At 36.3% G+C, this 14,565-nt stretch overlaps 1 protein-coding gene across 38 annotated transcripts in view; it reads left to right on the top strand.

The window, feature by feature from the left end:
- The window catches only part of UTRN (utrophin), a 478,290-nt gene that overhangs the window by 251,549 nt on the left and 212,176 nt on the right, over positions 1 to 14,565 (top strand). For 2 of the 38 annotated variants that reach the window (XM_070256245.1, XM_070256244.1), the window contains exon 1: positions 4,737 to 5,348. The exons of 33 other annotated variants lie outside the window; for them this stretch is intronic. In XM_070256245.1, the coding sequence (XP_070112346.1) occupies positions 5,205 to 5,348 (144 nt within the window). In that variant the 5' untranslated portion in view covers positions 4,737 to 5,204. Of the gene's footprint in view, positions 1 to 4,705; positions 5,349 to 14,565 lie in introns of those variants that run through there. 3 more of the 38 variants (XM_023633052.2, XM_070256243.1, XM_070256241.1) reach the window with 3 other exon arrangements.

The following is a 14,565-nucleotide window of genomic DNA, read 5'->3' as shown; positions in this document are numbered from 1 at the left end:
TTAATATGAAGTTGTTTCTTTCTCCATTTATTATAAATATTTAATATAAAAGCTGCAACGGCTGTATGGCTTAGTTTACAACTAAAAACATTGGGCTTGAAGGCATTGCTTTTACATCCTTAGCTTGATGGCTATGACTGTATATAAAGTCTGGGGCTCAAGTGTTTCTTCTACACGAAATGGGAGACTACAGCATCTTTCTTTTAAACAGATTTATGAGGAATCTTATGAAGCATATCTGAATCCTTTTTCTGCCCCCAGAAAGTACAACTGGCCTCAGTGTCCTTGAATTTCCCCTCTTCTTTGTGTAGAATGGCCTTCTCTGGCCGGTCACAGGCCTTCGCACTTAGAGCTTGGTTTCAAACCTATTATAATGGAGAAGTCTCCTCGTCCACCACAGTTTTATGTCTGTTTGCTTCTTTATGTCTTGTCATTCTCCCATCGTTTTGACACTTGTTATTTCTGATATGCTTCTGAACTCATGATCCAGTGTCATCTGATGAGTGCTGCCTCCTCTCCCAGTTAACCACATGGTCCTTCAAGGGCAAGGATCACGTTCTTCCGTACTGTTGTCTGCACAGTGCTCTGTGTGTAGATTCTAAGTAAATACTGACCACTGCCCTTGGACCCTAACTTCGCCATTATGAAATTCAATATGATGACCTCTTTGAATCCTTTTTTAGTAATGATTTTCCCTTGAAACTTCTAGTGTTAACAAGTATCTCGATATTTACACAAATGTCCTGATTTAGGTAAAAGGTACAGAAGCTTTCTTGAAACTATTCTTATTCCTACAAATTTTCTCTAAGCTTGAAATGGTTTTCATTAAAAAGTTAGAACATTTCTTTTTAAAAGAATAGACTTATTTGTAATTTCTGTGCATAAAGACTAGTAGGATGTGTTGTGGTTGAGTTCTCAAGATTAATTTAATGAAAATCTGTGTCTGCTTACACTACTTCTTATTTCTTATTCATGGCATAATACACTTGTGACTTGGTAATGAGAGTGACCAGGCAAGTATTCAAGTTCAATCTGTTCTTTTGTCTCACCCTCTAGAATCTCATGAGGTCATCATAAATGCTAATTGATGAAATATTTAGCTATCGTCTCATTTTCAGTGGATTATAGAGGGCTCTAAATGTGGGTAGATGCTAGAATATATTATTTTTTATGACCTCACAGCTATAAGCCTGACCTAAATCTGCTCCCGGAGACTTAATTTGTGTAATGTTGTTAGGCTTGAAAGATACCTATCTCTGCACTTGAGTAGGTAGCAGCTGAGAGACAGTGAGCAGAGGAGGCTGGGGATGAGCCTTGGTGATGAGCGCGGGGCAAACACAGATCTGTTTTAGGGTTTAGTAGTGTCTTCTGATGCGTTTCATCTTGCGATATATTCTTCCCATAGCCAAACTCATCTCAATATTTAATGAATATTCAAATTGTGGAAATAAATGTAAATAGAGATGTTTAAAATCTTTCTAAATAAAAATAGCTAAGCACAGGATTACTTGTCTTGTGGCAACCAGCATTAAGAAAGGTGGCTGACTAAAATACATTATAGCATGTATAGCAAATGCTTCTCAAAAATAATTTAATATTGCTAAAATAGTCTGTCTTGGCTTATAGGAAGTATTAAGGAGGACATTTATTAAGAGCCTATTAAAATCTCTTTATCTCTTTGCTTATATGTTTAGGATGTTTCACGTTATGGTAATTTGCATGATTTTTCATTCCTTTGCTCCTTTATTAAATGTTCTTAATTTTAAAACATTCTCTCATTTTATTAAAAAACAATTCCATGGCTTTATTTTTGTCACCTTATTGACTGATGATTGTTAGAGGCCTAGTACCTTTTGCTGAGTATTTCTGAGGCAAGAGAATTTTAATTTTCCTGTGGGCTTTTGTATTAATGATGCTCCTTTTGTGTGAGTGAACAGATAATTAAAATGAAAACTTGTTTGGAGATGGAAAGATGTTGAAGAAAATGCACATACAAAAGCAGCTGAAATCATAAAATCGATTTTCTGGTGGCCTGGTGGGAGATGGTGGTGTGGGCAGTTTCTGAGCACACCATGAAAGATGGAATGGGGACCTTGGCATATGTGTGCTGTGTGCACATGGGGTGTATGTAGGATTGCTTGCATGACATACTCACTGGTTGTACTTTCTTTATGTCTTATGACAATTGGATGCAGAGTTATGGGTGTATTTTATGAAGAAGAAGAAGTTTATTCCATATTCAACTTAAGGTAAATTTTGATAAAGGATAGTTTGGAAGCACAAGGAAGATGAAGATTAATTTCTAGGAGTAGGATATGATGCATGCCATTTCAGTTAAGGATGGATGACCATTTGGATTTATGTATTTGGTTTCATTGCCCTGCTGCAAGGCAGTTAGGTTTTACTCCTCAGCAGAAGACTGTTAGCAGGAGAAAACCCAGTCCTTCGGAGACTTTCAGGAGAGAGAAGCTCCTGGATTGCTGAGTGGTCCAGATCATAGAGGATCTTGTATGACTTGTTAAGTATTTTGTACTTTAACTTGGTGGTAATGGAGAGAAGTCATGAAAGGACATTAAGCAAGAGAGTGATGCAATGAGATTTGTGTTTTATAAGAATCTAGCTGATGGAATTATGAAGAATGGATTTGAACTAGACAAGACAACAGAGCAGTCTATTAGGATATCCTTGTGGTCATCTGGTCAGAGGTGATAATGACCAGAAATGAGGCCATGGCAGGGGGAGTAGACCCAAAGACTTGATAGTATGGGTAGACCGAAAGAAGGAGGAGTAGACAAAGAAGATTTCCAGGGGGTATTAGACCATGAGATTGGGAATACAGGAGAAGAAAACGTCAGGGCAGTGGTGCAAGTGAGTGGGGAGTGTGATGGGATGGTAAACCCATTTGACTGTTGAAATGAGGCATTGAGTATCATCCAGGAGGAGATGCCTGGTATGCAGTTGTCACTATGGATTTGTGGTCAGATGACAGAATTTGGCCAACGATGCAGAAGGTTTTCTTGCTTTTGAATGAAACTCTATTATTGACTTCCCAATCAGTTTCTCTCTTAATGCAAATGCATTTATTCTGAGTTTTCATGCCCACATTCTAGGACATTATCATCATTTTAATTATATTTTAAGATGTAAGCTTTACATTTTAGCAGTAGCAATTAATTGAGATGCTCTTATTCCTTCTTGGATGAAACCCTGCTGCCTTTCGGAGGTGGTCTGTTTGGTCTTATAGTAGATGGCTGTGCTTGCTCTCTAACGGGATGTGTTTGGGGATGATTATGTTTTCATCTCCTGTGTTTTCTTTCAGCCTAATTTTCATTGTCTTGTCCCACAGGCGCAGACTTTGATAGTTAGGATTCTTTCAGATCGTGCCCAGTACCAAGCTCCATACCCAGCGTGGTTTTTTGGGGTAAATACCTGTATTGTGAAAATTTCACCTGCTGTTTCAGGGATGGGAATTACAACTTCATATTTTTTTTGCGTAACAGTTTTATTGACTATAATTCATATGCCGTACAATTCATCCATTTAAAGTGTACCAGTCCGTTGTGTGCAGTATATTCACAGAGTTGTGTAACCATCACAATTCAATTAGAACATTTTCATCCCTGAAAAAAGAAACCTGTACCCCTTAGCTATCAATCCCCCATTGCCAACTCCTCAGCTCCCCACCCCTGAACCAACACGAATTTACTATTTCTATATATTTGCCGAATAACTTAATATTTTTTAGTTACATCATTAATTGACTACCTCTTCTGATTTTGGCTTTATGTGGATATTTTGACATTGTTATCCTGTCCAGAAGGAGGCAGTATAGGGTCTCAGAATAGACCCACAGGGGAAAAAAAAAATACACAAGCAGCCCACAAAAATACTACTTGACAAACATAACTATCTAAGATCCAGTGCAGGAGTCTAAATCCTGCTAAACCGAAGGACTGAGAAGGCAGAGGAAGTGAAAGAAGAGAAACACAGACTTTAAAATGCTGCATTTCTTTTAAAGAATTGTGACGGTGGTAGAGAAAGGTGAAAATGCAGCGTTATCAGACTGTTAGTTTGAGCACGACACTGATGATGAGAAACGTCTGGGTTCTATTTCTGGCTGCGCTCTTTGACCCAGTCATTTAATCATCCTGGGTTATTTTGTTCTTTTCCTAACAGCTCTTCACCCCCATTGGCGTTTATCATGGTATTCAGGCTGCAGTAGAAAATGTGTCTCAAACATGTACACATGCATATAAAAGGCAAAAATTCTGTACTGGGTTTTTGCTTCATATAATCGTGTCTTATATTTCTGACTCATAAAATGCAAACAGCTTTATGGCAAATAAAATGAGATCGTGAGGATGCTGTGTAAAGGGAACCGTGGTCATTTGGAACGTCGGTAGTCGATTACAGACTTTCTTTGTTTTTCATTAACTTTGCTGTTTAATTAGAGGAGTCCTAACTGAACAGTGGGCACTCGCTTTCTAACGGCTGTCTTCCTAGGCAGGCATCCGCGAGCCGGCGGCCGGCTCTGCTTTTAGGGTATCTTAGGTAACACCGGAGACCCCCTGCAGGTATGTTTTGTTTTGTTTTGTTTTAGGTGGTCTTGTTCTGAGACCTGCCTGGAGGTGATTTATTAGCACTTAATGTGTGGGCTGATATCATTAGAGGCAGGTACCCTTCTGCTCTTCTCAAGATTTATAACAGTCAATTCCCTCATCCCACAGAGCCCAGTCAGAGCTGCGTTTAGCAGCCAGGGAGTGAACACATCCTTCTTTCGAGTTAGAGAGTGATTGCCCCTCGATCTCTTCGTCTGAACCACTACAAGGCAGCCACGGTGGTGCTGGGTGGAATCTCTGCTCCCTGGGGATGGCTGCTTTGTATCTGCAGCTTCAGTGTTTCACTTAATATCCTTTTTGGCTTCTGAGCGGCTCCTCTCCGGCAGCAGGCAGCGTCAGCTTGCCTCATTTTCTGGCCATGCTGGGCTGAGCAAGTAGTGGCTGTGAGCATCTGCTGGGGGCTTTCTGTGTGGCGTTTGTATCTGTTTTTAAATTGAGAAGAAGTTGAAGGAATACCAGCCTCCTTTTGCCTAGAACCTAAGCCCCTGTATCTTTCAAATGCATTTCTGGAAACGAGCATGCTCAGAGAACTGGCAAATCATTGTCCAGTGACCGGGAGGAGATGATCATTGCTCTTCATTTATAATGCAAATTCTGAGGTGTCTCCAGAAGTGTGGTAAACTTAAAATGATGGCTGTGGTGAGAACGTCTCTGCAGAAAGTTGTGGTTTTGTTACATCGTTTACAAAGGATGGCAGTTTCTTCTCCTCGGTATCAGAAGCTCTGTAAGGTAACTGAGTGATTGAAAATGAGGATCTTGGGTGTCTGACAATTCTGTTTCTCGGTCTCAAAAACTAATCCATGTCAGGGTTCTCATCAAGGAGAGATTCCTTTTGTTAGTAACTGATTGTGAAAGCTGTTAAAGTGAATTGCTTGATTAAATTTTGTTTTAGACAGGAACAAGCACTCTTTTATTGCATATTTTATTTTGCAGTTGACAAAATCTTGTCTTCTGAGAAGGGCTCGTGAACTGTTTGGAGAAAATATGGCAAAACTGCCTTCATTAAGACCCTGTTAACTCTGTGATACTTTGCAGCGTCTTAATATTGAATGGCACATTAATCTCATGTATATTTCAGTAAATTTAAAAGAAGAGTGAATTTTTCAGTAGATTACTTAAAAATTGTCCATCGCTTTGTAGCTAGTTTTTTTCAATTAAAAAGAATAAAGCATATTTAGAAACTACTAGACTTAATCTCATCATAAAATACTCCCTATATATTATAGCTAAACTTGAAGAACTTAATTTTATTTGGACGGGTGGATTAAGTGCACTTTCAGGAGGCAACTTGTTTGACAGTTGCAAATTGCAAATACTACGTCATCCTAAACATAAACCATGAAATGAGCTCTTGTATTTTTTTTAAAAGTTAGCTATTGTATTTTTGATTATAGTTTTGTTTATACTGTGTTCATACTATCTCATTACTTTTGTCGAAAATCGGAGTGATTTAATAAAAAAGAAAGGAAGGGGTTTTATCAGGCATGTTCAAGAAATTTATACAGCACCGCAGTACCACATTCTTGCTTTATATCATGTTCTCAGCACCATTCCCAAGACTGTATCTTGTTGCCTTGCTGGCTGCCCGAACTCACTTGTAACTGCAACAGCTGTCTCTAGAACAGTATGATTTTTCTGATGACATGTAATATGACATGTCCAGCCCCTAAACTGTGCACATTATATGGCAGTGGAGTAGGGTGGAAAAGCAGTAGTCTATTAACTTTATCATATTTTTATTTCTTACAGTTTGGTCAATTAAATGTATTTCTGTTTGGAAACTTTGTTTTCTTGAACATTTTGAGAAGCCAAGTTAGGGGTAGTGGGCATTCTTTGCAGAAATATTTAGAAGTGTTTCTTTTGCATAAGAAGTTAATTAAAACTTAATGCAACAATTAATTTGCTTGTAAAAATTCATAAATTAATTATTTCAATGTGTTGTATGTTGGTCCACTCAGAGAATAAATTTATTCTGGTAAAATAGTTATGTATTTCATGAAAAAGCAGTTTTGATAATAGAGAAGAAAAGCTCATTCACTAATGCATGTTATTTTCTATTTTTAACTACAAGTATGAATATATAAAACATCCTTTTTTTAATTAGCCGGGTCATTTTTCTGATCCATTTGTATGCATACTTTCACAAAATCAGGTATTTTTCTCAAGTCATGTGACCAAGGTATTAAGGTAGTCTGTTGTATGATGCAGTAGCAGTTCAAATACTGGAAAAAGTTGATCAATTAGTTTCATAATTATTCCCCAAATAAGCACAAGTTAAGTTACGAAACTCTTTGGGTAAGTTAATTTCCATCACAAGTGCTCTTTGGGCAGACTTCTTGAGATTTATAATTTCCTAAAGAAGCCATTAAAATTTAAATGTTTCAAATAAATGTTACTTTTTTTCTTTTAGGAACTTAAAATTTATATCATTTGCCGTTAAAATGTTATCTTCCACACGTCTTTTCTCAGGTGCAAAATTAACTGCCCAGATAATGAAATGAGAAATATACAATTCCAGTACTTTCCAGCAGGTGTCAATATAAGGCAGTGATATATGAGATTTTGGCTAAAGAACTGGAAATCCAGAATGGGAATTGGCAAAATTACTATGAAATAAATCACTTAGTAAGAAATATATTTTGATTTCTTGGTTATAGTTTGAAAACTGATCTTAATTCCTGAACTATATTACTTCATATGATATAAATAAAAGTTTTAGTTGCAGAATTAAATATTAATTAACAGGTGCCATCTCAAATACTGACATAGGTGTTTATACCAACTGAAAATACTTAATTGTATTTTAATTATCAACAGTCTGTGTGTAGTACTTAAAAATTTAAATTTATTTGGTATTTATTTGCTTTAAGACACTGTAAATTCTGTTCCCCTTAAAATTTAGATGCTATCATGACTTGCCCTCTCCCTTTTCCTCCTACATTCTCTAAATTTAGTTTCTTAGAAAGGAAATGCTATAACTTTCAGTGTCTCTTCATAAAAATATAGAGGCAGTCTATTGTAAATACATTTACAGACTGAAGTGAAGAAGAAAAAAATGTTGCATCATCTAAGGGGGACGTGACTATATTAAATTGTTATTGGCATTTTGAAATCCAGTATCTGTTAATATTTTATCCCCTTTTCATTCCTCTTTAGGATCTATATTTTTACATATTATATGGAAATTCAGTCTTTCATCAGACTTTTTTGTGGTCCCTTGTCTTTCTTTGCTTCTGTTGGTACCTTTCTTGTCTATCGGAAAATAGCTTATTTGTTACACAATTGGAAATTTGTGTCGCATATTCTCATTTTGTGGTTTTTGATGTATGTTTAAAGAGGGGGGAGGAAATGAAAAGAAGCACTTGGAATTCATGGCTCTCAGAGTTAAAATGTACTTTTCCTCTCTCTCAATGTATTTACACATTCACTTATATTTTTTGTCTTTAAAAATATTTCTTGCTGGTTATACATTCCATGAAATTTGGGCAGGAAACTGAAACATAAGGGCTGCTTACTTAGAGGTATAATTAGCAGCATTGAAATTGCCCTGATGACCTAAGATCACCTCATGCTGGACGCCAATTTTTCCAGATCTGGTTTGGATTGCTTAGTTCCTTTAAAATATTAATAACTATAAAAAATAGCTTTTCTTCTAATAGAGCACAGTAAAAACTAAGGTGAATGTAAATGATTCAAACAATAAAACTGACTTTCATTTGTTTTCATTGTTATCTGATTATTTGGGGATATTTTATCATTAAATCTTTGCACTAAAAGCTGATTGAATTTATACTGAGTCAGAAGGGAATTTAATGAGTCCTATTTTCTTTCTTAGTGCCAATTTTCATAAAATATTTATTAATTGAGGACATGGTCATAGCAGCTTTTTGTAAAGTAGACTGAGATATGAATCATTGTGAAAAATGAAAAAAATATAAAACTAGTGTTATAAATTGAATTTCTAATGGTTTAAGCATTTAAAAATTTTCCTTTAAGTAATATAACTTCTATTTGCCTGCATATGTATATGTGTATTTACATATATATATATTTACATATATATATATATGTAAATCACTTTAGCTTACATGGTTTTAATCACTTCCAAACTTTTTGGATATGTAGTTCTGTCAGTAAAAATATTTTAAACATACACACACACATATTCACTTAAAAATTATACATGTATGCTGTGGCAAAATCATGCACTAAATATTAGCAGAGCACAGTTTTTTTCTTACTTTCTACTATTTACTTCTTGCACTCCAGTCGGTTCTCATTTTCTCTCCATGTGGTACACACACCATTCTGGTGACCACTCATTCACAGATACAGTGAAACCATGTCTGCTCCTAGCCTAGCCTCCTGGAGCACTTAGCTTTTCAGAATGGTGCTGATCTGAAGTCATCCCTGAAAAGCCATGTCTTCTGTGGTCTCAGAGCAGCTGCCTCTGAGTACTCTGTGAAAACTGAAAAGAGACCAGAAGATTCCCCCCAGCAATCTGGACTGACCAGTGATGTCTACAAAAGGCTTGCTTTGTGTGTGCGTGTTCGCATGTAGATAGCAGAGAGCTGTGTGGAGGCTTATGGTGCCAAGGGGTGAGGGTGTCTGACTACAAGGCACATAGTCTCAGAACAGATTTTCAGATTCATGATGAAGTAAGCTCACACACATTTTCCATCTACATGTGTGAGTCCCCTTTACCTAGAGGTAGTTTAGGTTGAATTACGTGTTTTTTAGGAAGACGTGGAATGGAATGGTGTATTTTCAAAGGATTTACACCACATATAGTTAAATTTTATATTTTTTATTCCCCAAAATTCTGCTACTATTTTTTCAGATGGAAAACTGTTATCTTTGAATAATGAAATCCTTAAGTGTTCTAGAGCAGTGGAGCTTTACTTTGTCATGATCTGAGTGTTGAGATGTATATATTTTAAGGCCAACTCTTAGATTCCCTCAGTTTCTGTCCATAATCCAATCACACGCCTATCGTTTAAACCATATGAAAGATCAGAGTCATGGTCTCTCGCCTGGACGTAGAACTCCAGTTGATCATATGAGCATTGCCTCTTCTTGGTTTTATGAAAAACTCTTGGTTTGGTTAGTTCAGAAAATTTGTGAAAGCTGAGGTATATAATGGAGAAATATGCCAAAGTGCCAAATTTGCCTACATCTGTCTACACTGGTGCCTTAGGCATGTTGCGTCTGAGGTGGATGGACACCTGGGAAGGTTATGTCCCTTACTCTCTCTCTCTTGCTGCACTCCCTCAGCGGGTTGAGGCTACAGATGGAAGGGGAGTGGGTCAAGAGAGACAAAGCCTACATCCCTACTTGTCATCAGATACTTTTTCATGGCTTCCAAAAGCAACAGCGCCATTTTAGGTGACTTCCTGGTCTCTGTTTTGCCATAGCTCCCCAAGTCACTGTGTATATCCAAATTATTTTTAAAAAGTTATCTGATTAACACTTTGTTAATCATGCTCTCAATGACTTTTAGCTAAAAGCAGTATAATGAGATATGATGTAATCCTTTGTCAATGAATTAAAAAATAATTAAACTGTTCTACAAGATTGCATTTTAAGTAGTTCTTTAACAGCCAAGATACCGTTATTTGCATAACGCTAGATCTGTGATCTAGAAATCAGAGACAGAGTCATTCTGACAGAGTTGGAATAGCAGTATGGAGAAGGGTAAGAGGTCTCCTTTATTTTTAGGGTATCATTTGGTAATTGTGACTAAAATGTTGATGATTTGTGTTTACCTAGGGGTAAAGTTTATTAAATTTCAAAGGGAGATTTAAGCTGAATGTGCTGCTGGATTTTAAATGTACAGACATTATCCGTTCCCTCTTACTGGTGATGTGAACACTGCCAGCTTCTCTTAGTATATTCGGTAGTTTATTTTTAGCTCTCTAAAATAAGCAATTAGTAGAACTCCTACCACAGAGATAGAAGAATATAGAAAATTTCATGCTATATAGCTTTCTCAGTTTCACCCAGTTTACTCATTTCTGGGCAAGGTAAACGAGTCCAAATAATTGAAATTGGAAAGGACATGGAGTGCATCAGAGGGTTTCTTTTCATTTTTCTTCTTCTGGTTTGTTCAGTTCTATGCAATTCTAGAAGATTAATTTATAACAAAGCTCACTTATAAAAGCAGACAGAGCGTTTTAATGCTTAATAAATAGGCTGATGTGAAAGTACGGCTTGATAAAGCTTAAGCAAGAATTTTGGAAAAACATCAAATGGAAGAAGACATTGCACTATTCACAATAGACTGTTTTACTTTTGCTTTAAGAAAATTGGAAGAAAAGTGGTCAAATACAGCAATAAAATGACAGGAAGCTTTCATGACTGAAAAAAGTCTTGTTGCCACTCATACAGTTTCCTTTCATTGTTAGAGTGTTCTAGAGTTTACAGTGTATTTTCTCATTTATTTCATCATTAATACATATAGTATTAACTAATATAATTGTATTATTATGTATCCTTAAGAGATAGATAGAAAAGAAATTGTCATTATTCCTCTTTAACAAATGGAGTAACAGGTTTTGTAAATTGGCAGGTTAAGGAACATAATGTTTGCTCATAATATTGCTCAATAATTGCTCAGCTAGTATGTGGCACAGCTTGAACTAAATATAGATTTTCTGATTCCAGATCCAATGTCTCTCTACACTTAATTTCAGATAGTTTTAGGAATTATACTGGGCTATAATGAGCCATACGCTATAGAAAATATAGAAAGAAATCACGTTAAGTGGTAGATATTGTTTCCTTCTAAATTATCTCCATGCGCATTTCATTTTCTAAAGAAATTTACCCTGTGCTATCCTTTAAGACATGAGCTGTAGAGTCCTGGTGCATAAGGAGCTGCTGCAAATCATCTGATTCAACCATTTCATTTTACAGATGAGGAAACAGTTCATCTATGATGGATATTTTGTTGCTGCTAGTTTTGTGGGGTCGGGATGTACTTGTTTTCTCCAAGAAGTTTAGACATAATGAAATACATTCTTTTCAAAACTACTTTGATATTTGAGTTCTGGCTATATAATTTTAAGAGAGTAAAGATTTGGTTCTAGTTTAAACTTCTACATTGGATGCTTTTTTTAATGGACTCATTTTGCAGTTTTATTAAAAAAAGATGGATTGGTTCATTTTAATGCAGATTGATATAGTTGGTTCTGATTTTTGATTCATAATTTAGTTTGGTTTGAGTCTCAATATCACACGTATTGAATTATGTATTCACTGAACCTAATTCTCTATACTCAAATGTATCATTTTTATCATTATGTGTAAAAGGGCATAATAGCTCCTGAAAAAAATAAATTGAAAAGCCAACTAATTTTCTAGACTGGGTCTTTTCTAATAAGAAATTTATTTTTTTTTCTCAAGAATTCAACTCAAAGAACATGCGTTGGATGGCTGTGTGCCAAAAGTGCATGTTAAACAGCATAAACATAAAATGCAATGTTGCATCTTCCGTGTCAAACAGGGAAGTTCACATAACTTGTGCTGAAGAATTTTAGTGGTTAAGAGAGTTCACACTAGTCTAGAGTTACACTGTGTGAATTCCAACAATCCTGGCTTTGCCACTTACCAGTGATGTGACTTTGGGCAAATCATTTAACATCTCTACGTCTCAGCTTTCTTTTCAGAATATGGGGTTGGAATTCGTCTCTCTCTCTCTCTCTCTCAGGGTTGTTGTGAGAATTTAAAAAGTTAATATTTATAAAATGGTGAAACAGAGCCTACCACATAAGAAGTGTCGTGTGTATTGGTTACTCTTGCTCAGAGTTGGTTATTGACACTGTTGTCATGATTATTCTCACACATGGGTTGTGTGTGGATCAAAAGAGATGATCCTTGTTGATGTGCCCAGCAGTGTCATGAACATCAAGAGTCCTTAATGTCTCTTCCGTTTTGGGGTATCATCATCATCCTCATTATCTTTATCCCTGAAGTAACTGTTAAACCTTAACAAGGGGGTTCACATCACAGTTGCCCAGAGGACTTTTCCAAAGGTTCATGCCTCTAGACATTGGCTCTCTGGGTCTGAGACGCCACGTGGGCCATCCCTGCTTTTGACAATGGAGTAGAAAAAAAAAAAATCTTTGACGTTTTTCTTAGGTTGTCATTTTCTGTTTGAGACTCAGCTTGAAGAAGTGCAAGAAAATGCTTCTCGACCAATGAGCTTGTGACAGAAACTCTTGTAGGATGAGTGTCCCCCAATTTCTGAGGGCTCTTCTGTGGCTTAGGCTCCTAGATAGCACCCAAAAACCTAGTTCACCCACAATGAAACTGATAGAATCATGATTTACTATAAAGCATCCTATTAAGAAGTAGTCCTGTTTCATTAGCAGAAACTGAACAAAGCAAAGGATGGAAGTTATCTTTCCTGCGACTGATACAGAAAGAAAACCAAGCACGTTTGCTTGGAAGAGAATGGAAAGAAATACAGAGACTCTTAAATATATTTCTCAACACTTTTAAGAATTACATTTGTTGAAGCCATCAGTTGTGAGTCAAGGTTTACCCCCAAAACATCTGAATTTACTGTTCTTGGTAGAGGCATACCATTAATTACAGCCTTTTTTGGAAAGCTCTTGATATTTGGCTCAAAAATGATATAGAATGAGTTGTTTTACTTTTTTCAGGGTACATTTTGCAAGTGTTTAAAGACATAGAGGAAAAGGGAACATCTTTTTGCTTGAAAACATCTGAGACTGTGTTTACTCTGGGCTCAGAATTTTGAAAGACCAAGGTGTGTGTCCCCAAACAGTGTGAGCTGTCGGGACTGGCATCCCTCAGGCCAGGGTGGTTTTGATGGGGAAGCAAGGGACGTGTTGTTTGTGATTTATTTTTCTTCTTGGATTTTATATCCTTCCTTTTAAACTTTCCACATCATGAATGTTTTTCTATGTCATTAAAAGTTTTTCATATTGTAATCTTTTTAATAGCGTAAATAAAATTCTATTGAATGTCTGCAAAACAATTTACTTAAGTGATCCATTATGGATAGATAACTAAGTTATTACCAATATTCTCATGATAAATAATTCTGTGATGAACATCCTCATAAATCATTTAGTCCATCTTGATTATTTCCAGGATATGTTTTTAGAATACAATAACTGGATCAAATGAACATTTAAAGGCATTTGATATATATTGCCAAATTTCCCTCTTGCAAGGTAGTACCTTTTTACAGGCCCACTAGCAGCTTAAATGCCTAATTTCCTATACCACCCCAGAAAATAGTTGATATCAATTAAAAAGTATTTTGTGAAATTTTTATGTGAAAAATGCAACCATATTGTGGAATATAAATTAAAACCTAAGGAGGTTAAATGATTGGCCTAAGTGTGGGACCAAATAGTGTATTCCACAGCTGTCTGAATCGCACATGCTGGGCTGGGGATCCAAACACTGTGCGGTCTCAAATGCCATGTGACAAATACCGTATAATAAAACCAGGAGCTGTTTGAACACAGAGGAAAGGATAGTTAATTCTGAGTTGATAATGTCAGGGACGTGTTTAGAGAAGAGGTTACACCAACTAGGGATCTTGAGGAGTAGCTAGTTTAGTAGAAGTAGAGTGCTCTGGGAATAAACAACCAAATGAGCAAAGACAGAGGCTACAAAAGTGTGCTCATTGTATTCACAGAACATTGGGTACTTGTTCATCAGAAATGGCTACGAAACGAAATTTACTCCTTAACATTTTCATCTTAATAAAAAAATTACTCTTCTCATTGCCAGCAATGGATGAAAGATCATGGACTTCTGACTCTTCCCAAAATTTAGTCCTTTTTTCTTTCTTTTTTTTTTGAGTGAGGAAGATTGGTCCTGAGCTGACATCTGTTGCCAGTCTTCCTCTTTTTGCTTGAGGAAGATTGGCCTTGAGCTAATATCTGTGCCAACCTTCCTCTGTTGT

Source organism: Equus caballus, chromosome 31, assembly GCF_041296265.1.
Source record: "Equus caballus isolate H_3958 breed thoroughbred chromosome 31, TB-T2T, whole genome shotgun sequence".
In the NCBI taxonomy this organism is placed as follows: Eukaryota; Metazoa; Chordata; class Mammalia; order Perissodactyla; family Equidae; genus Equus; species Equus caballus.
Note: the sequence above shows the minus strand (reverse complement) of the source record. Positions and strands in the feature narration are given on the sequence as shown.